General features: G+C 33.7%; 2 protein-coding genes across 2 annotated transcripts; one reads left to right on the top strand and one right to left on the bottom strand.

The window, feature by feature from the left end:
* The first annotated feature begins 2270 nt into the window (after positions 1-2270).
* On the top strand, positions 2271-4298 carry LOC110708850. The gene is made up of 3 exons (XM_021887074.1): positions 2271-2576; positions 2731-2913; positions 3318-4298. The coding sequence occupies exons 1-3, from the start codon at positions 2271-2273 to the stop codon at positions 4296-4298; spliced, it is 1470 nt and encodes a 489-aa protein (XP_021742766.1).
* A 14831-nt stretch (positions 4299-19129) lies between these two features.
* LOC110708849 ((-)-germacrene D synthase-like) lies at positions 19130-24358 on the bottom strand. Its single transcript, XM_021887073.1, has 8 exons — positions 24338-24358; positions 23127-23222; positions 22520-22793; positions 22042-22420; positions 21609-21827; positions 21352-21490; positions 20953-21201; positions 19130-19458 (listed from the first exon to the last, which is right to left on the bottom strand). The coding sequence occupies exons 1-8, from the start codon at positions 24356-24358 to the stop codon at positions 19165-19167; spliced, it is 1671 nt and encodes a 556-aa protein (XP_021742765.1). The 3' UTR covers positions 19130-19164.
* Between the last annotated feature and the right edge of the window lie 329 nt (positions 24359-24687).

The raw sequence follows: 24687 nt of genomic DNA, 5'->3' as shown, positions 1-24687 counted from the left end.
TAAGTTTTTAATCTTCTTCAAAATTAATAAGATCTAAATATTATTACAAATGGCAATTAATGGTTATGTTTTTATAATTTATTTCATATGAGGGACATATATAAAATATATATTTATTACAATAATTTTTTTATGTCGTGTAGGCCCGGCCCTGGGATATTATCTAGTGAAACCCGGGAATCCTCCCTTTTTAAGAGTCAGGAGTCCTCTCTCGCCAGTCTCGGTCAATTACGGGTAGGCCTCGAGTGCCACTGCCTAGGGCCCAAGCCAAAAGGGGGCCCAATATTAAAAAAAAAAATAGTTAATGGCTTTACTTGTACTTGGTGCTCTGCTGCCTTCACTAAGTACAATGAAAACAAATCTATAGTTGGTATTACCTCCTTTCTCTCTCCTCCTTTTTCTCTCCAAAACCCTAGCCTCCATTGTTGAATTCTGAAGGGACATCCATCGATTTTAATCGGTGGAAAGCCCCAATCCTTGTTTCTTTAGGTTTTTAATAATGCTTCCTTCTTTTGGGAGGAACTTTTCTCCCTCGAAATTAAAGAAAGGGTTTCCGATCTCCTTCGAAAGACAAGGGTTTTTCGACCTTCTTCGAAAGACAAGGTTTATCTCCTCTTTTCGAGGGAGAAATTTCTTAGGTTTGAATCCATGGTAGCAGATCTAATGGATTGTCCTGAAATTATTTCGTTGGTAAAAAAGTTATCAAGTTTTCGAATACGAACAGATGAATCAGAAGAAAAACATCCTCACGGCTACAAAGGATCGTTAGATTGTCTCTTCAACAAGGTTGTATGAAAATTCTATTTGATTCAATATCTTATGTATTTGTTAACGTCGAATCTCTATTATAGATGTTGTATGACTTTCAATTAATGAAATATTTTTGCTATTAAAAAAAAAAAAGTACACTGATGAAAACAATACATCTAAACATAAAAAAAAAAAAAAAAAAAAAAAAAAAAAAAAAAAAAAAAAACTTATTAGTGGGAATTGTTGCATTTATTAAACCTTGATTCATGTAAGTCATTAATTAGCTAGCTGTTATATCAATTTATTAGGTGGAAATTACAACATTTTATCTCTTCACTATCTTCTTCTACGGTTTCTATGATTAACAAATTCCCAAAATACAATAATTCCAATAACACCATTAACAACTTTATGTTTGGCAGATTAATATCATGGCAATAACTAAGATAATTAACAAAATAAATAGCAGCATAAGTAATTCATCCATCACCAAATATTCTGTTCTTATCTTTCCCTTTAGTGGCCAATTATACAACGGTAAGTCGGTAACATAACTCTTTTTTTTTTTAATATAAAATTATATTAAATACCTCTTGAAAATTGTATAAATGTTAAGGCCTATTATTCTGTATAATGTATAGTTATCGGGCATATCTAATGAGTCCTATTCTATTTACTAGGTTGTATATATACGCTTGCTATACTCTAATGAAAACTACGGAATTATTTTCGTGACATGGTATCGGAGCCAAAATCATTCTAATCCCTAAATTAATTTCTATCATAATCTCTACAATCAAATTTCTGAATTTTTTTTCTAATCAACCAATTTCTACAAATATTCTTGCTGCTCTAAATCGATTTTTGGGTTTTTCCCCAATTCTACTTGTTTACTGCTTCAGTTGCTGTTCAAAATTTCCTTCGACTTTTCCGCTTCTTCTTCTTCTCATACTACTACTCTACTTCTTCTTCTTGATCAATAATGGTGATTGTCAATCCCTTGACGTCTTCTTCTAATTCCGAATCCACTGATAAATTTCTATCTACGCACCGACGCAAATTGCACTTATATTGTACCCTTTGTAATCGATCGGGTCATGATTACGATAGTTGCTTCCTTGTTCATGGCCTCCCTAACTGGTGGCTGGCCAAATTCGGCCACCACGGCTGCTCAGTAGCCGCTTCTACCTCTGCTACTGCTCTGCCATCTGCCGTTAATCCGCCCCCCTCTAATTTAGCGATGCAGGGTCTGCCAGGCCGCGGGGACAACCTCCGACCCTGTCCCGCGGCTGCTGCCTCTTCCTCGCTGCTTCTGCCAGGCCGCGGGGATATCCCGCGACCCCACCGCGCGGCCGCTGCTACCTATAGTGCTGCTGCCCTTCCTCGGCTTCCTAGTACTACTACTACTACTGCCTCTTCTATCTTGGGTGTATTTAATTCTCCTATGGATTCTATGGCTAGTGATTCTCTATCATTCTCATGGATTATTGACACCGGTGCATCCCACCATGTTACCGGCAATGACAGTTTTTTATCATGATGCTCATTCTATTATCCCTTCTCCTGTTGGTCTTCCCGATGGTGCTAAGGCCATGGCTACTAAGGAGGGTCGTGTTGTCTTGGCGGATGACATTACTCTTGAACATGTTCTATTTGTTCCACAATTGAATTGCAATTTAATTTCGGTGTCTAAGTTGATTGATGATTCTCATTACTTTGTCCGATTCACTAATTCTCTTTGTGCTATACAGGATCAATCCTCGGGGAGCTTAATTGGAGGTGGTGAATGGATAGATGGACTATATTATTTCCTGCGTATCCCAAAAGTATGTGCTCTTACGGGTCCGGAGATTTCTACATTTGAGTTGTGGCATCGTTGTTTGGGGCATCCTTCAGAGAAAATTGTCAAATTGCTTCCTGCTATTCGAGGTAGTACTGGTACTAAGTGTTTACATAAAGCTTGTGACATTTGTCCTCTAGCTAAACAAACCCGAGACAATTTTTGATAGTGATAGTCGTGCTAGTCGTATTCTTGAAATGATACATTGTGATTTGTGGGGACCGTATAACACGACTTCTACTTGTGGTGCTCATTATTTTTTGACGATTGTTGATGATTTTTCCAGTGGTGTTTGGGTTTACTTATTGAATGACAAAACTGAAGTTTATTCTTCTTTTTGCTCTTTCTTTGCTATGGTTTAATGTCAATTTGATGTCACTGTTAAATGTGTGCGGAGTGATAATGGAACTGAATTCAAACCCATGCTTCCTTATTTTGATGAAAATGGTATTCTCTTTCAAGCCTCTTGTGTCGGTACCCCTAACCAAAGTGGTCGGGTAGAGCGTAAACACAAACATATATTGAATGTGAGTCGTGCTTTGATGTTTCAAGGCAATTTGCCGATTACTTTTTGGGGTGAGTGTGTCCTTGGGGCGGTGTATCTCATTAATCGTACTCCTTCCTCTTTGTTAGCCAATAAAACTCCATATGAAATACTCTTTGCTAATCACCAATCTTTGATGAGTTGCGTGTCTTTGGGTGTTTATGTTTTGCTCATAATCAAAAGGCAAAGGGTGACAAATTTGCCCCGCGAAGTCGAAAATGTGTATTTGTTGGATACCCTCATAGGAAGAAAGGTTGGAAATGCTATGACTTAGACACTGGTGACATTTTTGTATCTCGTGATGTGAAATTTCATGAGAACGAGTTTCCGTTTATTTCTCATGAGGAATCGGGTTTGGGTGTTGAGGGGGGGTCACCCGAGGTTGTTGGGGTTGATAGTGATTTCTTAGATGACTTGGAGTATGTTTTGGAGGTTGGAGAAGAGGCCATTTTGCACGACACTCCTACTAGCCCCAACCACGGCCAGACCGTGGCCTCTCCTGTCCACAGTTCTCCAGTGCTTTCCTTTGCCACAAACACTGCCACCAGCAGCTCTGATGGGGCGCCTACTGCCTCTGCTACTGTTTCGGACAGTCATGAGGTGGCTGCTCCGCCTACCACTGATTTGTCTTCTTCTCTTGTGTTGGACCGTAGTCAACGTCCAAGGCAAGCACCGGGGTGGCATCGTGATTATGTTGCTCACGCTATATCTCTTCCTAGTCCATCTATCTTTCAATGTTCATCGCCTACTCCATGCTCCTCAGGTACTCCCTATCCTTTAGCACATTTTATGAATTGTGATAAATTTTTTGTGCGACACCGTGTATTTATTGCAGCTATTGACACGGTGGTTGAGCCTCGTAATTTCAAGGAGGCAATGCAAGATGAGGGGTGGAAAGAGGAAATGCAAAAAGAAATTGATGCATTGGAAAACAATGGAACATGGGTAATGGAAAAATTACCTCCGGGCAAGAAAGCTCTTGGGTGCAGATGGGTTTACAAGGTCAAACTTAATTCTGACGGCACACTCGAGAGATTGAAGGCTCGTCTTGTTATCTTTGGTAATCATCAGGTTGAGGGTATTGATTACAATGAGACTTTTGCTCCTGAGGCTAAAATGGTCACTGTTCGGGCTTTTCTGGATGTCGCTGCTGCAAAGAATTAGGAATTGCATCAGATGGATGTCCACAATGCATTTCTCCATGGTGATCTTGATGAGGAAGTTTATATGAAGCTTCCCCCTGGGTTTTATGGTTCTCAATCTGGTTTGGTGTGTCGTCTTCTGAAGTCGTTGTATGGTATTCGACAAGCACCTCGTTGTTGGTACTCTAAATTGGCCGCCTCTCTAAAAAGGAACAGATTTGTGCAATTGTACTCTAACTATTCTCTTTTTACTCTGCAATCTGGGTTTATTCAACTTAGTGTTCTGGTCTATGTGGATGATTTGATAATTTCTGGTAATGATTCTTTTTCGATTTTGACATTCAAGTCATACTTGAGTGACTGTTTTCATAAGAAAGATTTGGGTGTTTTGAAGTATTTTCTTGGTGTTGAGATTGCTCGTAGTCCGGAAGGCATATTTTTATGCCAACGGAAATATAAACTTGACATTATTGCAGAGTCTGGTTTGCTAGGTGCTCGTCCGACAGGTACTCCTATTGAGCAGAATCATACTCTGGCAAAATCAGAGTCCTCTTTCTTTTCTGATCCAGAACAGTATCGACGGCTTGTGGGTCATCTGATTTATTTGTCTTTTACTAGACCGAATTTGGCTTACGCGGTGCATATTTTATCTCAATTTATGCAACAGTCGCGGCAGGACCATTGGGAAGTGGCTCTTCGTATAGTGCGATACTTGAAGGGATGTCCGGGTCAGGGTATTCTTTTGAGTTCGGCTTGTGATTTACATATTACGGGTTGGTGTGATTTAGATTGGGCAGGTTTTCTTCAGAGGCCGAAACAGGACACTGTGGCCAAGTCTTCTTCAGAGGCCGAATTTCGCTCAATGTCTAAAACTACTGATAAGTTGAAATGGTTGAAGGCCCTTCTTCTGAGTTTGGGTGTCTCGCATCCCCGTGCTATGAGTTTGTTTTGTGATAATCAATCTGCGTTGCATATTGCGAAGAATCCGTTTTTCCATAAGCGTACCAAGCACATTGAGGTGGATTGTTATTATCTTCGTGATGCGATTCAGGATGGTATCATTAGTCCGTCGTATGTGAAGACAACGGATCAATTAGCAGATATATTCACCAAGGCTTTGAGTAAAAGTCAATTCATGTATTTACTTGTCAAGTTGGGCATTTGTGATTTGCATGCTCCAACTTGAGGGGGGGTGTTAAGGCCTATTATTGTGTATAGTGTATAGTTATCGGGCCTATCTCATGAGCCCTATTCTATTTGCTAGGTTGTTTATATACGCTTGCTATACTCTAATGAAAACTATGGAATTATTTTCGTGACAATAAAATTAGAAATTCATGATAAAAACATGCGTAAATTAGTGCATATATTTTATGATTTCTAAATTTGCACAAATTTTCTAGCATTTAATTTTTGGAAAATGTTATACATACCCTTTAGGGCTACATATAAGCATTAAAAACACTCTTGAAAATTATTTAAATTTAGAAAATCATGACAAAAATATACTAATTACACTAATATACGCATGTTTTTGTCATACATTTTCAATTTTATACAATTTTCAAGAGTGTTTTTAATGCTTATGTATATCTCTATGGGCTATGTATAACATTATCCCTTTTTATATTATGCACCGTTATTATCGTGTATTGAGACTTTAGACTTATTATTCAAATAAATAATTTGTCTTTTATTTAGATAAATTGTGGATAAAATAAAAACTAGTTATGTAAAGGCCCCTTTCGTATGTACATTATGCCTAGGGCCCATAAAATATCAGGAACATAGCCGATATCGTGCATCGCACGGGACTTATCTAGTGTACCACTATTAAAATTAAGGGTAATGTTATATGTAGCCCTAAGGGCTATATGTAAACATTAAATATACTCTTAGAAATTGTATAAAATTAGAAATTCATGACAAAAACACGCGTAAATCAGTGTAATTAGTGATTATTTTTTCGTGATTTCTCAACTTTTTATGATTTCCAAGTGTAAATTTAATGTTTATATGTAGCCCTAAGGGCTATGTATATCATTTTCCTAAAATTAATTAAATTTATTATATATTTTTCATATATTTTAAGCATTGTTTAACTTTAGCTAAGATGGTAAACTGCATTATTTTTTTTTTATTTGTGCTTGAAGGATCAAATCTTTGTGCTCACCATTTTTTTAATTTAGTATATATATATATTTTTAAATGTACACTCAATATTATTATTTCTATGTCATGTAAATTACAAAGTAAGAATAACAATATTAAAAAAAAAAGATGAATAAATTAAATGAGCATTCATCAATGGTAATTACTTTTCTATTTATGTTTAGGATTGTTTCCAGTGCATAATTTATACTTACAGAGATTAGATTGCAATATGAAATCAATGATGAAAATCGTTCCGATAAAATTATATCGCAGAATGAAATCAATGACATTATCAATGTCAAATCTGTATCAAATTTCTACCCAGCGTTTTTTATACTTCACCCATTGTGATTATTGTAAGGAAATTTATTAAAATCTTAAAATTTTCGTTTTAAACCTTTCACCCTCCATAATTCGTATTAGGTAGTTTGTTTCAATTAAACTTTGGCTCCTCAACTATCCAAAACAATTGATAGAAGAAAATAATTAAAAAATTAAGAATCATGATAGATAGAAGGTATGTTATCCTAATGAGGTTTTGACGATGATGTTAATGATTGACCAAACTTCTATCTAATAAGAGTCTTTTAGTGTTTTGATTTTTGTAAAATAAGTAAACTTCGGGAGTTAAAGTGAGGACTGAAACAGAGGAATCTTAGAAGACTAAGGATGACAAGTAAAGTAGGAGAAGAGTTACTGAAAGAAGTTCTACGAACAAGACTACATGGAACTAAAAAGTGTTTCCTGACGGAAGGAACACATCAAGCAGCTTCCTAAAAGAAGCAAGTTCCAGTGTAATGCTGGAACTTGGACTGCGGTTCCAGAGTGGAACGTTGCCCCGAGATCCGGAATACGTCAAGACTACAGGATTTCAGAACAAAAGTTTCAGAGAAGCATCATGAAGACGGAGAAATAAAAGTATGCTGCTCTAGGATTCATGTAAATATGTTGGACATAAAAGTCAGTTTGGAACAAGTTTGTTTACAACCAAGGTGAACTCCAGACAATCAATGAAATTAGAGTTGCTGACTTGTCAAGAACTCACAGATTGACAGAGTTTCGAACCTAATGGAAACTTAAGTATGCACGTCTTTAAAAGTCAGTTTTAATGATATACATATTTTCCTATTACGTGCATATCTTTTAAAGATTTAGTTTTACTGAATAAAAATATTTATTTTCTAATAAATCCCTTTTGAAAAAAGATAAGTTTGTTGAAAAAGTATTTTTAAACAAAAAGATAAGGTTTGAATAAAATATGATTTTATGTTAATTATCTCTTATTATTATTGACATATTTTCTTCTTAACAAAAAGATATATTTTGGGAAAACTTATTGTTAGAAATATCTTTTAAACTTATCTTTTGATAAAACCTTAAACCTATCTTTTTCAAGATGAAATAAATAATTCCAGTGTACTATAAATATGCTCATATGTATTCATTCAAAGTTGAGATTGACGAAGTGTATAGTAGTCATGCTTAATGGTTTTATCCTTCACCATGAAGCTAAGTCAGTCCTCTAGGTCAAAGTTCCTGTCAGGTTTTGGTTATAGTACGCCCAGTGTGTTCCAGACAGATTTCGAGTGTCCAACGTATTAGTTTTATCTCTTTATTCATATATATGTATTTAGAGTTATTCAATGAGATCTTGTAATGGAAAAATGGATTTGAGTATTTTGAGTATTGGGGTGTGATGAGTTTGAATTCACTAAAATTCGTGTAGGAGTTTAAAAGTCTCTAAAATTCGTGTAGGAGTTTGCAAGTCTCTAAAATTCGTGTGGTAGCTGTGAGGGCACTATAGTGAGTGAGCTTCTACTGTGAAGCCGAGTGTAGGCACTCCGAGAGTGCTGAGTGAACCTAAGTGCATGCGACTTAGGTTGGGTAGGATAGGGTCCTATCAGGTAGCAAGCATTCACTGAGGAGCTTGTGAGTAAGGTATGTGTGTAATAGGTTGTAACTAGGAGTTTCCCTATAATAGTAAAATGTTTGTGTTGAAATTCCCTTGGAGGGTCGAGGTTTTACTTCCAGTTGGCCCCTAGAAGGTTTCCTCGTAAAATCCGCTTTACACTCTTTAAGTTCCTAACTTTAACTGTTTTAATCCGCAAAAATTATATACTAGGAACTCACTACAATTCACCTCCCTATTATAATATAACATCTGAAATAACAAGGTATGAATTGAAAAGCGCTAATCAATGCTACTATATTATCTTTCTTTGACGATATGTAATTAGTTTGAAATTTTAGTTGGGTTCAGATATAATCTGTTACAATAGCTAGCAAATTATTATAGCCATTGAATACAAATCAAGGTTTTTAATTAATGAGAGGGGGAGATTGAAATTAACAAAATCAATTAATTATACTTAGAAATATAGATCAGATTAGGGTTACGTTTTAGATTGATGAATTGAGCGCAGAGATTAATATTGAAAAAAAAAATTGATAATTAGAATTTCAAAGCTGTTGAATGATGTTATCTATCCCCAAATTATAATTTGCTAGCTTTAATTGTGATGAATAAAAATAAGCTTAGGAGGAAGTCAAAATGAGAGATCAGGGTAGAATAAAACCTAGAAATATGTGAGAAAAATAAAACAAAAGAGGTTTTTTTTAACTTATATATAATTAAATAATACATAGCATTACATGTCATTTACATATCACCATATTTCAAAAGTTGTGCATTTGAACAAGCATTTTTCGTAAAAACAAAAATGAACTTGCAATTAATTCAAAAATATATACATTGATCTCCCCTCAAAAAAATATACATTGATCTCATTTTAACACCCTTTATGTCCGATCTTATATACTTTGGAGTTGATAGAAAATACGATAGATATTCTGTTATAGAAGGATATATTTTGTGAATATTATGTATTCCATTAATTCATTACACAAAAAATAATTATTTTTTCCTTAAAAAAAGGCTTCACATAAATTAGGATAAATACATGAATCTAATGCAATTATGCATTAGAAGATCCTAGTATCTCTAATAACAACAACAATATAATAACAAAATCTTAGTCCCAAAATAATCAGGGACCGGCTAGCATAAACTAAATAAATAAATAAATATACATAGTATTGTATGATCAATTGTAATTTGTTAACATTAATATATGACAAACTAGACATAAGATTGATAAAATCTCTTGGATCATTTCCATACAAGGCAAAGCAAAGGTATTGCCGTTTTACCATAGCAAGGATTCCAACGACCACCACGCGACATTGGCGGAGAGAAGTCTGAGGACTTAGCACGGTTGGGAGAGCGAATCGCTGTTGCCATTAAAACAACAGAATTCCTTTGCGGAAATCCATTACTTAAAACCAACATTATTACAAGGAACAACGAAAACACCCTCATATTTTATTTATTATAACTATTTGATCATGCAAATTGTGTTTGTTTTGCCTCATATTTATATTCTATAATTTACCTGAATAAGATAGTTTTGATTAGCAACATGCTCTTTGAATTAGAAAAATAGTTTGATAAATATGGATTGTTTTTTAATTGATGGCTACTATGTGTGCAAGAAATTGTAGCGTTGTTGTAATTGTTTTAATTGAATCAATTCTATATTTATGAAGGGAACAATCATATTTAGTCATTTATTTGAACATCCTTTGTTCGTTTTTCATTGACATGTTAATTTTATCACGTTGCATTGGTCAACAAATAACTTTTACAATTAATATTATTTCTTATTAATAACTAAAAATTATACAAAGTTGATATTAATAATTACATTCAGAGGTTTTAACAAGAACTCAAATGACTATTTTTATTATACCTATAAATTTCAAAAAGCTAATCATAGAAAATTTGCAAATAGTGTCAAAAGTCAAAACGTGTCAACTAAAACAAGATGAAAGTATAAAATATGTACTTGTAATACGGAGTAGAAGTATTTTTATTATTAGGCAGGGTTCTTTTGTTCATGCATAGAAAAGGAAGAAAAACATCAATGGATTACAAATCAAACATTGTTTACAATGACAATCTAGCCTGTAGAGAAAAAAAATCGATTCATCACTTTCTAAAGTATAAACCATTGTGATTTAGGTAGATAACAACATGACAATAATGAACTAAAAATCTTGGCAAATGAAACTCAGTTCACCAAATCTTAAGACAATTCTTATATGTGATGCGCCACGCCATTAGTTGATGGCCTATTATATTGTGACTTAGTTGTTGCATATAAAAGTATAAGTAACTAGATATAAGGTTTTTAAGCAACCTGTATATGATACTCTCATTTACTATATGTATATAAACAGTTTTTTCACCGTATTTTCTTGAGTTTTTTTATTTACTCACCATATGTCTCTGAACATTTTTAAATTCATCATATACCCTCTAGCTATTAACAAAATAGACCATATACCATTGATGACTAATTATTGTTAACTTCGTTAGTCATTAGAGTTAATTATGACCCAAACCACCCTAAATACATTCCCCTATTCCCGAAACCACCCACATTCCTTTTTCCACCCCCCAACCCACCCCACCCCACCCCACCCACCCCAAATTTCCTTTTCTTATCCTCAAAATCAATTATACGTACAAATATGGTTATGGAGATTTGGAGTGGTTTCTAGGGTTTTAGAAAGGAGAGGAGTGTGTGGTTTAGCTAGGGGATGGGGGAAGAGATCTAATGTGGTTTCAATGCATAATTAACTAAATTTCACTCATCTTGTTGTCATTAGGGCTATAGTGAATTTTTGTAATAACTGTACTTCTTAGAGATATAAGGTAAATTTGAAAATTTTCAAGGGTATATGGTGAATAAACAACAAACTTAGTGGTATATGGCTAAAAAAACTGATGTACAAAAAGGTGATCAAGTATGAGGTACACACCTTGGCGATGTGGATTGGAATTTCTAAGGGGATGTTGGTTGGATGAAGGCAGAGTACGTAGACGCCAATTGTCCACTGATACCGTCTCAATCTTTCTAAGAGAAGGAATTGTGTCTTCCACTCGTGCAATTAATAAATATAACGGATTATATTATGGAGATAATAAGTTCATTTAGTTAGGTCATCTTTATGTCTTTCTAGAGACCATATTGATCATTCATAGAGTACAAAATAAGCCTAATGTCAACTAAATGAATCCTATAAGGTAGTACTTTTAAGTTTTTGATCGAACAAAGAAAATCAAGCCCGCTTGGTGATGGCCAACCATATGGAGTAAAGAGTGGGAGAGTGACAAGCTAAGCCCTAAGTAGTTCATGGGATTAAATATTTAGGGCTTGATAAGAAGATACATGTTATAAATAGAGCATACAAAAAATTTCCATTTCTTTCCCAGGTGAGAATAGAAAACTCCATTGAAGTGCAGATTAATTTTTTCCGTCCAACTAGCTAGTGTTGCAAGAGGTTCATCACTTCTCACTAGTGAACAAATCGTAGAGGATAGACCTATAAATTCGGGTCAACGAGTCGGATTCGGGTTGTTTGGGTCATTTGGTTCGAGTGGTTTGGATTGATTAGATCATTACAAATGATAAAGGTCAAATTTTGGGTCATTTGGGTCGGGCCGAGTTTGGGTTCTTTCTCAGTAAAACGAGTTTGGAATCATATCGGGTTGGGTTACCGCGTTGGGTCAGTAATTGACTGGTCTAGTAGAAGACCTTCAATTATTGCGACTCTAATCTCCGAGAACGCATAGAGGAAAACACGCATCAAAGGATATAAATTAAAACTATAATGTGATATGTAATTCAACTTTGTGTATGCATCCATCTCATATAGGTGTATGAATATGATTTATGAAATTCTACTTACATTACCTAAAACCTTAAAGTGATATCAATTAGCTATTTGCATATGTACTGAATTGGGTCAGGATGTTGTGATTCCGCTTTTCCAGCAGCAAGCGATAAAGCTAAAAACCCTTTTCACTAGATGATGTTTAAGAGGGTACCTTTTCCAGAAGACGGAGAGTCCTCAAGCTCCGTTTGATCTCCCAGAAGCGGAAACTGAATCGGGAAGAGAGATCGGGATGGAATCACCTTTCCTTTTTCACTTGAAAATTCATGTAAAAGTTGTGCTCTTTTCTAGGGTCCCATTCAATTTCTTTGACCGGTCATTTCGAGCTTCCAGTTCTTTTAGATTGCTAATGTGGTTCGATGATGACGATGAAAGGAACCACTGGAGATTCATCCAACTTAGATCCACGTACTCAAGGTAAGTACATAGTCTAAATCAAAGAATCCCAAATATAATAGAATAATCAAAAGATCGCTCCTTCGACTAGCGCGTGAAACTCATCACTACCTCGTAAGGGCGAAGTGGTTTAGTTTTACGAGTTGTTCCAACCACTGCTGGATGTGATTCCAAAGCCAAACATATGATTATTTTTTTGTTAATCATATAACAAAATTTTAGAATGTTTTTTTCTTTCCATATAAAAATAAATTCTAAAATTTTTTGATGAAATGAATCTATCAAGATCCCCACATAAATTATTTTTTATTTATACATCATAACATAATTGAACATATTATTTTGTCACATAATTAGTCAAAATTTAAAAATGTAGGTAGTATGTAGAAATTAAATTTCTGTAAACCATGATGATAGAGGTCACATTTTCAAATTGCTATTTATATGAGTAATTTTAATTTATTATCAAGCTTAGGAGTACAAAATAATTCATTGTAGAAAATAGCATTTTTGCACCGGTTCTAAACCGGCTTATCCCACCGGTTTTAAACCAGATATTTTTGGCACCAGTTCAAAACCGGTGGGAAAAGTGCACAATAGCACCGGTTAGGAGTATTTGGTTATTAGCACTGGTTAACCGATGCCCTTAATGTCCCAAAAAAATATATATATACTTTTTCACTTGAATTTATCTCCAAACTGTACCACTAGCGCACACTAGCCCTTCTAACCCGTACCACCAGCCCACATCAGCACCCCCCACACCAGCCCTTTTAAGCCATACCACCAGCCTACATTAGCCCATCTAACCCGTACCACCATCCACTACCCAATCTCCACAAGAACCTCTACCCATCTAACCTTAACCAACCCAAATGAACCCAAATCTACAACCCCAACCCTAACGAATTCGGCCAAACCAGAGCAAACCACCCCACCACCTACCTAAAACCACCACCTTCGTAAATCACAACCCAAAAATTAACAAAAACAGGAAAAATGAAAGAAAAATTAAAATCCCAACCCAACCTCCAAAACCCAAACTCCAACATCCACCACAACCATATATATTCAAAAAATTCTGATAAAAGAACAAAATAAAATAAAATAAAAAGACACATACCTTCATTCGACCACACAAAACATTGAAATTGGGTTTACGAGCACACATTCGACCATGAAAACTCTACAAGAAAACCTTGAAAATCTTTGTTTTCATCAAGAGGAGAGAGATGCGAAAGAGGTGTTGTTGTATGTTGATGTCGGTCTTGGTGGTGTTGTTACGGCGATGGTGGTGCGAGATATAAGGTGGTGAAAAGGGGAAATAAGAGGAGAGAAGGAGAAGATGAAAGAGAAGAATAACGAAAGAGAAGAAGAACAAGAGAGAGCATAGAAAGAGAGAGAGATTAGAGAACGAGAGGGGAGAAAGGAGAGAGAAGAGGAAGAGGCTAGGGTTTGGTTTATATATGAAGAAGAATTAAAGGGTTTTTTTTTAATAATTCCCACCGGTTCAAACCGGTGTCATTTCACTAATTTGGCATCGGTTTGGTTTGAACCGGTGCCATTTCTATTATAATAAATCTCGCTTAATTTTTTTCCCATCGGTTTTTAAGAATCGGCGCAAAAACCCGGTGTCAAAATTTGTTTTTCTACTAGTGATGATTGGTACGTGTGAGGAGGGTGGCCAGTCGTTGGAGATCCTATTTGCTCTATATCCTTGAACCTTTAAAATCCTTGGACTTTACACTTTTAGGGTGTTTTAGGATTTTAATTCCTGACTGTTTGGGAGACCTTGAATTAGAATTGAGTGTGTCATTATTTTATTTTATTTTTAAGAAACTAATAAAGAGTCGCCAATGAGTTTTAAGAAAACTCATAAACCTCGTTCATATGTAGCTTTCTCCCAAGTAGTGTTCAAGGGATAATTAGCATGAATCATAAGTTTACCCATACCCAAATTGATCTACTAAACCAGAAATTAGTTCGGGAGCGAGGGTACTAGAAAAACGTTCTCTTTGAGAATTGCAATCCTAGCCCTAGTGCGGCTTCTACTAGCTCTTCCTTTTTCATAATTTCATTACATAATATATGCAACACGATTCCTAGACTAAATTAGTTAATTTTATTTTAATCACAAATATTGTACATTGCAACGAATGTCGTTATTCTTTTTTAATTAAATTCGTGAAAGGAACAAGAAATAAACAATATTCGCCTTAACTTAGGTAATAAAACAAATTTTAATTATTTCAATTCCAGTCTTTAATTAATGAAAGAATACTATGTGAATAAATTAATTAGATTTTATTCAAAGTGATCAAATTAAACAACATTAATTAATTGATTAAAATTATTTAAAACAGGTGGAAAAAAAAAAGAGATTGACCTAAGCTAAGTGCTAAAAAAACTAACTATGCTCCTTTTTTTCTAGTGTGGACACCCATTTGTGTCTCCCCAAAACCAAACCCAGTGATGAGTACCTTTCATGTGGAGTCATAATTGTAGACACCCAAATGTGTCTCCCGAAAACCAAACCTAGTGATGAGTACCTTTCATGTCATTTGACTATCGAACGGAGCGAAAGTGTGAAAATTCTAGTGATGTGGTTGTTTTTATTAAAATATCTCTTCTTTCTGTTTTTGAAAATATTTCTTTTCTTACCCTATTTATGAAAAACTTTCATTCCAGTATAGTTTGGTCAATGATATGGGTCCAATAATGGTGTAGTTGGATGGGGCTTGAAAAGACCTTTCCAACGATATATTATAAGCCTAATTCCAATGAATAATGAGGAAGTTGTGGCTAAAATAATAAACAGGGCCCAAACCGGATTTTACCTACGGTCCAATGATCTAGAGGAGGGCCTAATATTGATTTATCATTCCTAATGTGATTAGAATTGATTATAGTCTTCTAGATTGTTCTAAAAGGTTCTTTTGAATCCTAATTTAATTAGCATTGATAAATTAACTTTAGTTGACTTTTAGAGTTTTAATCAGAATAAAAGAAGTGTTTTTAATCAGCGCCTGGCACCATACCTGACGTCTGGCGCTAGAGTCCATCGTTTAGCGCCACGCGCACGTTTGGCGCTGCGATCGTGTTTTATTCTTTTCGAAACTCTGATTCATTTTTTATCATATCCGGCTGATTTTCTCTATAAATAGCCTCATAAAACCTCTGTTTTCAATCATCAATTCTTCTCACCAACTCTCATCAAGAATCTCTTGATTACTCTCTCTCTTTCTCTTATTCTAAACCAACTTTTGCATACAAAATTCCGCATTCACAAGATCTAGAAACACCTAGCCAAGTTCGAAGTTGCCTTCGCCCTAGACGTGAAAGGTTTAATTTCTGAGGGTTTTGTTCCAAATCTCTCTTTCAATTATTTGATTTAATTGTTTGTTTTTTTTATTTTCGTTGAAGTTACTAACGTGTGTATTTTGTTATTAGAAAGAGGTACGAGACATCCAAGTAAGTGCTTTAATTGATTTATTGATATTATGATATAGAAATCATATTTAGATCGTTTTTATGATTCCTAGTATCATGTTACGATGTTTTGATTCCTAGTGTCATGTTTAGGGAAAAGGTTATAATATCAAATATGACAATGGTGATTCCTGCCATACTTCCTATTCTCTTTCTTAATATTCATGTTAGTCTCATGTTAGGGTTAAAGCTTTGATTTTTATTGTTTAGTGACATTCTAGGGTTTGTTATTAATCTTGTTAGTATCATGCCTAGGATATTGCTATTATGCTTTATTGTTAACATGATTATAATAATTATTATTATGTTGCTTGATATTTATTGTTATTGCTTGATCACACCTTTTATGCATGTTTAAAGGAAATTTGTACTTGTAATCACGCTTAATAAGATAATTAATAATCTTGTTTAGGGTTAATATGATTATAATTCAAGTGATCTCCAATAATAGATTTATTCACGCTTAATAAGATAAACTGATTGCATCGCTGTACGACACGTCTGTCTCCGGGCGACAGACCTGGCGTCTGGCGACACGTCCGGCGATAGGCGCATGTTTGGCCACAGCGTCGTGTTTTATTCTTTTCGAAACTATGATTCGTTTTTTATTATATCCGGCTGATTTTCTTTATAAATAGGGTCCTAAACCTCTGTTTTCAATCATCAATTCTTCTCATCAATTTCCCATCTAATTATCACCAACTCTCATTAAGAAATTCATTATTACTCTCTCTCTCTTTTCTAAACTAGCTTCTCTCAAACAAAATTTCGCATTCACAAGGTCTAGATACACCTAGCCAAGTTCGAAGTTGCCTTCTCCCTAGACGTGAAAGGTTTTAATTTATGAGGGTTTGGTCCCTAATATCTCTTTCAATTATTTAATTTAATTGTTTGATTTTATGCTTTTCCTTGAAGTTACTAACACGTGTATTTTGTTATTAGAAAGAGGTATGAGGCATTCAAGTAAGTGCTTTAATTGCTTTATTGATATTATGATATAGAAATCATGTCTAGGTTGTTATTTTGATTCCTAGTGTCATGTTAGGGTGTTTTGATCTTCTAGTATCATGTTTAAGGTAAAGGTTATAATATCAAATATGCTTATTATGATTTATATAATGCCTTTTATTGTTTTTCCTAATAGCATGTTAGTATCATGTTAGGGCCATATATTTGATCTTTGTTGTTTAGTGACATGTTAGGGTTTGTTATTAATCTTGTTAGTATCATTCCTAGGATCTTGCTAATATTATGTTTTAACATACATGATTATGATAATTATGATTATGATTTGGATTATGATTATTGTTATGATGATTATTATTATGTTGCTTGATAGATTATATTATTGTTATTGCTTGATCACACCTTTTATGCATGTTTGAAGGGAATTTGTACTTGTAATCACGTTTAATAAGATAATTAATAATCTTGTTTAGGGTTAATATGATTATAATTCAAGTGATCGCCGATATTAGTTTTGTTTGTGCATTAATATTCAACCAACATAGTTTAAAAAGGTTTAGGGTAAACCTATTGATTGCATGTTAGTCAGAAAGCGCACATGAATAAAATAGAGGCCCTATTATAGGGCAGGTTCAATCTCTATTAGGTTGGATTTGCACACTCATCCCCGAACTTCCAGTATTGATTCCAGACCTATTGGAGTAAACGATCTCCTGGATCGTTAAGGGGTGTAACCTTGACCCTGTGAACGGTTTACAAGTTCCTAAAACTTGTTGGCGACTCTTTTGCTCTAGATTCTTTCCCTTTAGACGCCACCATGCTTAAGTGTATGATCACAGTGGGGTTCAAGTTTGGGGTAATGCTTGAAATATTCCCTACATCTAGATCTCCGTTTTATGCGTTTATGGACTTCCCTCATTTTCATACCTCCAAGAACTTCAATGGAACAACTCTATGACTTGCACGCAGCTGACGCGCGCAACTGTGGAAGTTGCATGCGGTGCGGTTTGCCATATATAAAAATGCGTTTTTAAAACTTCTATAACTTTTTATTATGAAGTTGGGTTAACACAAATAAGATATCATTGGTTCTGAATGTCAAATTTCCAATGCCGTTAGAATTATGTTAAAATCTGTTATGGGTCAAATGATATGGCCGTTTGAGTGCAAGGGTGTCGGTTTTAGGGTCCGGTTAAGTATTTTGATAATAATTTCTTTGTTTTAATCCGGAATTGGGCTTATTATAACAGTTGAAAGTCTCTTTGAAAGGGCTATCTAACTGTATAGGCCATGCACAGATATTAGGTGTTTACTTGTTTTGATTGGCTCGATTTTGAACAGTGTAAGATCCATTTGATCCAATCATTACATTTGACGCATTTGGGTCCAATCCGTAATAAATCAAAATTTAACATGTATGAAGAATATGAACACGTTTTAGTCCTAATTAGTAATTGAACTAGGCTCTAAAATAATTTGGCCTCAAATACGGGTTCTAACTTACTTCATAATGCATTTCGAAATATTAACTGCAATACTTGTATGTTTTGAAAGAACCCACCACATTATTATATTATTATAGCTTCTCTCTCCCACTAACCCCACTTTTACAAATATTTTATTATTTCTCTTTTCTACCAACCACACTTATACTAATAATTTTTTTAGTATTATTACTCTCTCCTACCAACAATACTTTATATTACTCTATAAATTCCACCCTATAAATTTTCTTAAACTTTGTAAACACTGTAGTGTTGCAATTAATACGAAACGAAGGGATTACTCATTAATACAATTATAATATACAGAAGACGTTGATACTACCCCTGTGAATTCTTTAAAAGTAAGTTGATGTTATAATCATATAAACAGGATGCATGCATCTTTCTTACAAAAAATTCAAATATTTTGAATTTATGATGATACTCTAAAGTTAAGAAACAAAAAATATCAACTCAAATCATTACATCATAACCAAAAGTAACTCAAATCATTACATCATAACCAAAAGTAAATTTCTCAATACAAAAGTAAAATATAAGGTGATAAAAGAGACGCAAAATCCATATACGTTGTATAATTTATGATGTGATAGAATGAATAAGAATTGTTGCAACTTTTTCTTGCATTAAAGTGCCAGTAGTATAGCCATCTTCATCAATGTGATAAACGTCATATAATGTCCTTGATAAGTTTATGACTCGAAATAGCAAAGGCTTTGGAACAATTATTGGCCCAATCAATTCTTCATTAATGTCCTTCCATGCTTCCTCAATGTGTGATCGGAGCGCCTTCGTAGCTTCTTCCATGGAGGTTCCAAATTGATCCATGTAGCAATCTATTGCAGATGAAACATGGCCTCGTCTCTTTTCGAACTACAAAAGTCCATCAAAAAATGAAATAATGAGTTAGATTGAGAGCATTTGTATATAACTGCTATGGTTATTATTAATTTTTTTTTTTTGAAGAAATCGCTATGATTATTATTAGTAACAAACCTGTTAATATTACGGTAAGGTTGTGAATTTTATTAATATATAATTTCGAAGGGTAATTATATAATAAAGAACAAGTAAATAAAAATAAAATTGATAGAGTATATAAATCAATCCTATCATAATCTATTCGTACAAAAAAACCAATTCTAATAAGTATGTGGGGCTTGAAATGTGAATGTAATATCGGCATCCCCATACCCAGTGCTAAATTAAATAATCTACGTCAAATAAGAGGTGGTTTAGATTTGAACCTAGTTTGACCTTTTTTTTTTTTTTTTTTTTTTCTTGTCACAACTACTCTTGATATCATGATAAAAACCATTTAAACTGATTCACATAACCTAGAATTGGTTTATACTAAGTATACTCCACCAAAAATAAACCTAGGAAAGATATTTCTAAACATGAATGATATTTATACTCATGATGTGCTTATTGAGTTATAGTATGCTATGTTCCTAGTAATGCAAATTATGCAATAATCCACATTGTTGATTTGTTTTTGTTAAGCAAGATACATGTCTTATATACTATATCAATTAGAAGAATTTATATGTAGCCAGTCTAGCTACGTATGAAGTATTTCCAAGTCCAATTACTATAAATAAAATCTGGTTATCAAACTAGGATAAGTTTGCAATGGCCACAATAATTTGGTAGCCATTGTAATGTTTTGATCATGACCATTTATTTTCTAATGTTAAATCTTCACTATCTATTTCATTGACTAAGTTATAAATATTTTTTTACCATGAAAACTTCATTAATCTTTCCCCTTCCTTTTCATCATTTCTGAATCTAATTCATTGATGCTCCTACGCATCTGATCTTTATCTCTTCAACCTCTGCTCCATATAAGAACAGTGGTGGGTAAATTTCCACCTTAATTACAGCAACTAATGACAAAATCTTTAGATGTTGTTAATGCTTTTAGTAGCGGTTAAAATATAAATAAATAAATAAAATCATGGAATACATGTATTAACGAAATCGCTGATTGGGTTTTTGCTTAATCACTTTTGGGAAGATTGATTAGTGCATGTGTACTACAAATCTATGGAGGTTTTTAATTGTTAATCATCATCGTGTGTGAATCGATGGTGAAAATTTTCTATTCATAACTCCATTTCACAACAACAATATTGCAGTTTTCTTATTTAATTTTCTTTCTCTAAGTCAAATATATAAAAGAACGGCTGAGATTGCTTCTATAAAATTGAAGGGCTAAGATTACATATAATTACAATGGCTACAAATTTAGTGTAGCCATTGAATAGTCATCCATCAAACTAAATAGAAACAAAGGAAGTATATCATATCTTGAGCTCGATTTGATTGTAATAAAGCTAAGAGACTACTACTAGTACATACCTTATGGCTACCAATGTCATTCAAGAGCCTGGCGAGTATGCATGAAACGTTTAGAGCCTTTGTTCTATGGTTGACCCATTCAAAGGCATCCTTAGTCGCTAACTCCCCCATGCCTGGATAAGATGCAGTTATTACGTACAAATAGCCGGAGCTTCTGATGCCATTTTTCATGTAATCGTCGTATGTAGGAACAACATTTTGATGACGCCAAATAGCTTCTTGTAAGTAAGCTTGGAATAAAGCTTTCATCTATCAAATAGAAATAGACATTGAAATATGTTCTTATATAATTTCAAAGAGAAACTAATTTTTAGTTTATACTTATATTATCATATAACTAATATATAAATCTAAGCTTTTAGCCAGTTCACATATTATAGATAAAGCCTTAGTATGTACTTGTTGTTGGAGATGGTAAACAGCAAATGATCGTTGCTCCAAAGCTAAGTTTTGCTCAATTTCTTCAAACGTGTCTAAGATAACTTGATAAATAACCCGCATGTAGCTCGGGAGTTCTTCGATGCAGCTTTTATCCCACCTAATATTTCATCATGTCAAAGTTCAAGTTAGTTCAATAATTATTAGGTTTAAGAATAGATTTAGGACAGAAAACTAAATTTAGTTTGATTTGGCCTAATGCATTCATGGTAACGAACCTTTGAATAGCTTGTGTGAAGGGTTTTAACTCTTCAATAGTTCCATAAGCATCGTAGATGTCATCAATGACAGATACATTTTTGAACAATTTGTTAAGCAACATCCTTGCGTACGAGTACTTAGGTTCATGGTACACTCCCAAGATCCAGAAGTAAGCCTCTACCACTCGGTCGCTCACAAAGGGCAGCTTATTTAGCATGTTGAGCCTTCTCCACCACCTAAGTTTAGTAAATATAATAGTTGGGAATTTACAAAGAAGTAAATATTTTGAATGATTCAGCAGCACTAGCTAAATAAAATACTTGTATCTACTACCTCTGTTACATATTATGTGCAACATTTGAATTTTGTATGCTTCATAAATAATACCCAAAAGTTGCACATAATCTGTAACAGAGGTAGTATAACAAGTTACCGCACATATTTATTTACCTGGTAAGATCTCTAAGTTCAATGTTATAAAATATTTGAAGCAAGTTGAAATCTATCTTTGCAAATTTAAGTAAAGTTTCATCGTGGCAAGACTTTGATTCATAAAATGAGATTTGAAGCCGTGATTCTAGCCTTATACTGCGTCGATGGAGGGGTAGTTTTAGGGCATGGTCTATTTGTTCGGCCATGGGAGAGCTTAATTGTGTAGCATAGGAGGTTAGATGAGTAGTAGCAAATGCACGGGCTTCGTCAAGTATTTTCTCTCCATGTACTCCTAGACATGATGCTTCATACAAGCTCAATAAACCTTGCACATCACTTGTTAAGCAATCCTTAAAGTAGCGTTCCTTTTCCTCACATTTGAACTTTTCAAATACATCTGTTTTTTCACATAAAAATAATGTATTTTTTATCATAAGTAAATTAACACAAAACTATATCCAAGCACAATCTAATGGTGATGTAGATGGTGTCATACCACTTGAAACATAAAAGCCATGTTGTCGTACAAGTCGAAAACGTAGAGAAATATAGTAAAGATCATCCTCATAGCAGCCATCAACATAAAACTTGTTATAGAATTTTTTTAAGATGTCTTCAATTTCATCTTCAAAGTGATATGCTACTGCTAGTCGAATTATGTCATCTAGAAGTATAAGCCTTTCTTTTGGGTCCTTGTCAATGACCAAAAGTTCTTGACGCACTAGCTCTTTAAGTGCTACAGCTTCTTGCTCCATTTGGCCTTGGGTAACCTAAGCCAATAGTCAAAAAGAAAAAGGGAGATCATATTTTACTTGTAGACAATTTCTTCATACCATATATTTTCACCTTTTAGGGCTATGTTCAATTCAACTTACTGGGTATATAAGTTGATGCCAAGTAGTTGCTTATTTTTAAAGAATAATCTTATCAAACTAGATTAGATGGAATTTTATATTAAACTTTTATAATTGGAAAGTTTTTAATAATCTTTAACTTTACAAATTTATATTCATTTTTTTTTTGAAAGATACAAATTTTTGTTCAAATAATGTCAAATTTTGGTTTAACTTTTATGTTACGTACGGAGTAAGTGTAAATCATACCGTATCTGGAGGAGTATAGTTGAAGAAGCGATCGCCCCAAAGGTCTGGATGATAATGTGCAAGAGGACGAACAACATTTGTTTCCTCAATCGAGCACTGCATATTTTTTAGGAAAAATTGAGTTTATTTAATATTGAAATCTGAAGTATTTTGGATAACTATAGTGTCTTTTGGTTTTATGAAGAATTATTGAAGTCTAATGAAGTTTACTTATAAGGGAACAAATTTATCTTCTATCTGTTTTTTATTGATTAAAAATTTTTGCAATCAAATATTTTCAACAATAAACGTATACAGGAAATACTTCATGAAATGAAGAGTGTAACAATTTAAGTTTTTATTTTTATTTTATTTTTTATTTTTGTAGTTGTTTATAGAGCCACAAGGGCATGTTATGAAAATCAATCCCAAAAATCTCCGATAATTGGAAGGGGAACTATGTACCATTATAGCAATTGGTGTGGCTTACTCTTTTTTTATTACCAAATTGTTTGTAATATTCACCATCATTTATGCCTTAGATTGCAAGAAAGTGATCGTTGAGTCTGGTAATGAAATCTTGATCAAATGCCTCACAAATGTCTCGATTTATTTAACGGAGTTGGATGCTATACTCAGTGGCGTATCTAGGAATTCCGAACTGTGGGTTCGGAATCTTAAAAAAAAAACGATGCTCATATATTAATTAAATATTCAATATATAAGTTCAAATTTTTTATTACAAATGAATGGATTAAACAGTTATAAAATAATAAATAAATAAAAAACCATACAAAAGCATTCTTCGAGTTTTATACTTTGAAAGCGTGCTAAAACATTACTACTTCTATAAATGATAAATCTATAATTATATTGCAAAAAATCAATATTACACGAAAATTCGAAAAACAAAAATCCCAAGTCCCCAATAAACACAAATTTGATAATGAAATTTTTTTCTAATTATCAATTAAAAGACCAAGTAAAACTTTTAAATTCTAAGTTTCTAAATTCAATTTGTACGTCAACAATATATCAAAACTAATTAAACAAATCAATAATTAATCTAATTATCACTAATTTACAAACAAATAATGATTTAAGAATTAAGAGGAGTAGAGGAATAAGATGACTGTTGAAACTAATATGTACTAAAGGATAAAAACAATAATAATACTAGATAAGTATGAAGCAAGTAAAATAAAGAACTCATAATATTTCTTCATGCTTACTTCACCAAATACAAGAGCCATATATGTAGGCTAACAAACAACAAATAATAAGCTAAAAAACTGAAAGTATAATGCCATGTTTAACCCACTAAATAAACTCATTAACTTGTAAATTCATTTAACTGTCTAACTTAACAAAATGACCAACATACTACTCCTAAAATTATTGACCCAACTATGGACTAACTCATGAAGAACAACGGAAGAAATCGAAAGAGGGAAAAAAAAAACAAAAAAAATGAGGGTGGTTGGTCTCGAACACATGATCAAGAGGAGCCTCACTACTCTATTAGTCAATCCCTTACCAATGTGCCAGAGTTACATATTTGTTTATTTACTTCACAAAAATT

Source organism: Chenopodium quinoa, unplaced genomic scaffold, assembly GCF_001683475.1.
Source record: "Chenopodium quinoa cultivar QQ74 unplaced genomic scaffold, ASM168347v1, whole genome shotgun sequence".
In the NCBI taxonomy this organism is placed as follows: domain Eukaryota; kingdom Viridiplantae; phylum Streptophyta; class Magnoliopsida; order Caryophyllales; family Amaranthaceae; genus Chenopodium; species Chenopodium quinoa.
This window is presented reverse-complemented; position numbering and strand designations above follow the sequence as displayed.